Raw genomic sequence first — 2,524 nt, 5'->3', positions numbered from 1 at the left:
GTGGGATGGGCCATGGACTAGGGGAATGATATCTGTGTGCATATATACATATATGAAAGACAGGAAAATGGTGGTGATTTATGGAAAAGTGTAAGACCTGGGCATGAGGTAGATGGTATAGAATAAGGGGCGGACGCTGTCCTGGTTTTGTCTGGGATAGAGTTAATATCCTTCCTGGTAGCTGCTCTGTTTTGGATTGACTATGAAAATAACATTGCTAACACATATTGTTTTAGTTGTTGCTGAGTGATGCTTATATTGTCACGGACTTTTTCAACTTCCCGTTGAAGGTGGGGGGCCACAGACAAGACAAGCTGGCCAAAGGAATGTTCCATCCCATAGACGTCATGCTCAGTATATAAATGGGAGTCGGCTTGGGAGAAGGAATCAGTGATCACTTCTCCGGACAGGCGGGCAAATGATCTTTGGGTGTTGACAGTAATATATTTTGCATCAGTTTATTCTATATATACTTATACTTATTATTATTATTGTTGTTGTTACTGCTACTGCTTTTATTTTCTGTTACTGTTCTATTAAAAAATATTTATCTCCGCCAATGTTTTGTTTTTCCCTGTTTTTCCCTTTTCTCGCTATTCTACCTGAGACATCCTGTTTCATATAAGAGCTGTTACCTGACCGGCCACATCTGACTCAGTGTTGTGCAAGGGTCAGACACAGTAGGATCAAGCCCCAACACAAATAGTATAAACCCAGAAAAATATCAATCATCAGGGTTATGACAAGAGAAAAATTAGGGTCATGATCTAAGATATGCCCTGGGCAATGTGCAGCGAAGGGGTGGCAGGTTATTGTCGGTGAAACAGCGTCCATTGGGCCAGTTTCCATAGGGCATCCTTGAGCTCCTGGTTCCTCATGCTGTAGATGAGGGGGTTCACTGCTGGAGGCACCACCGAGTACAACACTACCACAACCAGGTCCAGAGATGGGGACGAGATGGAGGGGGGCTTCAGGTGGGCAAACATGGCAGTGCTGAGAAAGAGGGAGACCACAGCCAGGTGAGGGAGGCACGTGGAAAAGGCTTTGTACCGTCCCTGCTCCGAGGGGATCCTTAGCACTGCCCTCAAGATCTGCACATAGGACACCACAATGAAAACAAAACACCCAAAGACTAAACAGGCACTAAACACAATCAGCCCAACTTCCCTGAGGTAGGAGTGTGAGCAGGCGAGCTTGAGGATGTGGGGGATTTCACAGAAGAACTGGTCGAGGGCATTGCCCTGGCAGAGGGGCAGTGAAAATGTATTGGCCGTGTGCAGGAGAGAATTGAGGAACCCACTGGCCCAGGCAGCTGCTGCCATGCGGACACAAGCTCTGCTGCCCAGGAGGGTCCCGTAGTGCAGGGGATGGCAGATGGCAATGTAGCGGTCATAGGCCATGACGGTGAGGAGAAAATACTCAGCTGAAATAAAAAAGAGAAAGAAAAAGAGCTGGACAGCACATCCTGCATAGGAGATGGCCCTGATGTTCCAGAGGGAATTGGCCATGGGTTTGGGTAGAGTGGTGGAGATGGAGCCTAGGTCCAGAATAGAGAGGTTGAGGAGGAAGAAGTACATGGGGGTGTGGAGGTGGTGGTCGCAGGCGATGGCGGTGATGATGAGGCCGTTTCCCAGGAGGGCAACCAGGTAGATGGCCAGGAAGAGCCAGAAGGTCAAGAGCTGCAGCTGCCGTGTTTCTGCAAACTCCATGAGGAGAAACTGTGTTATGGAAGTGCCGTTGGACATTTGCTGCCTCTGGGCAGGGGGACCTGTCCAAGGGGGAAAAGGCAGTGACAAACCAGGAGAGACTTCTCTGAGGAAATCCCCATGCGACCCAGCTCATTCCCAACCCCGCAAACTCAGTGACACTCTCCCTTATCCGGTAAAATACTGCTTCGACACCTACTTTCCATGAGGGCACATCTGGGGCAGGAGTCAGAGGCAGAATCAGAGGCAGAAGAGAAGCTGACCGTACCCCTTCCCCAACTCCTTAGATGCAGAGTTCAACAGAGGGGTGGGGAAACAAGGAGAAAAGCGTCTGTGCTCTGAAAAAATGAAGCGAGGAGAGGGAGTCAGGCAGGCGTGCAGTGAAGCCTTCTCCTCAGTGACAGTGTCTCCAGACAGAGACACTGCAGGGCACTTGTTTTTATGTTGTGCATCACTTGTAGGACACAAACACATCTCCTGGACTGGAGGTGCAGCTGCCGAGAAGGCATCTCGGGCTCTGGACCCTGTGGCTGTGGGGCAGGAGGGATAGGAGAGCAGAGGCTTGCTGCGGAGAAGTTGTCTGAAGGTCAGGGGGTGGCGGGAGGTGCCAGGATCCCCCCTGCCTGGGCACTTCTGGCAGCAGCTCCCTCTCTGTCCCTGCCCGTGTCTGGGCTGCCAGGAGCTGCCCCTGCCTGGAGCTGCTTCTCTGCCCCCGGGTCTCCTCCCTGCAAGTTCCCCAGAGCCCATCCCACCCGCTGTGTGCTCAGCTCTGCCCTGCAGACCCCTCCTGGCAGCACAGCGCTGCCCGGGGGCATCTC

The 2,524-nt window shown here is 51.7% G+C and overlaps 1 protein-coding gene across 1 annotated transcript; it reads right to left on the bottom strand.

Moving 5' to 3' along the window:
• Positions 1-809: 809 nt before the first annotated feature.
• On the bottom strand, positions 810-1,745 carry LOC309685483 (olfactory receptor 14I1-like; the record flags this gene model as incomplete). Its single annotated transcript, XM_082501246.1, has 1 exon — positions 810-1,745. One exon carries the CDS (start codon positions 1,743-1,745, stop codon positions 810-812), a length of 936 nt encoding a protein of 311 aa, XP_082357372.1.
• Positions 1,746-2,524: the final 779 nt, after the last annotated feature.

This window comes from Vanellus vanellus (assembly GCF_965231255.1).
Source record: "Vanellus vanellus genome assembly, contig: HAP1_SCAFFOLD_76, whole genome shotgun sequence".
In the NCBI taxonomy this organism is placed as follows: domain Eukaryota; kingdom Metazoa; phylum Chordata; class Aves; order Charadriiformes; family Charadriidae; genus Vanellus; species Vanellus vanellus.
The sequence above is the reverse complement of the archived record's forward strand: the minus strand, read 5'-3'. Positions and strand labels throughout refer to the sequence as shown.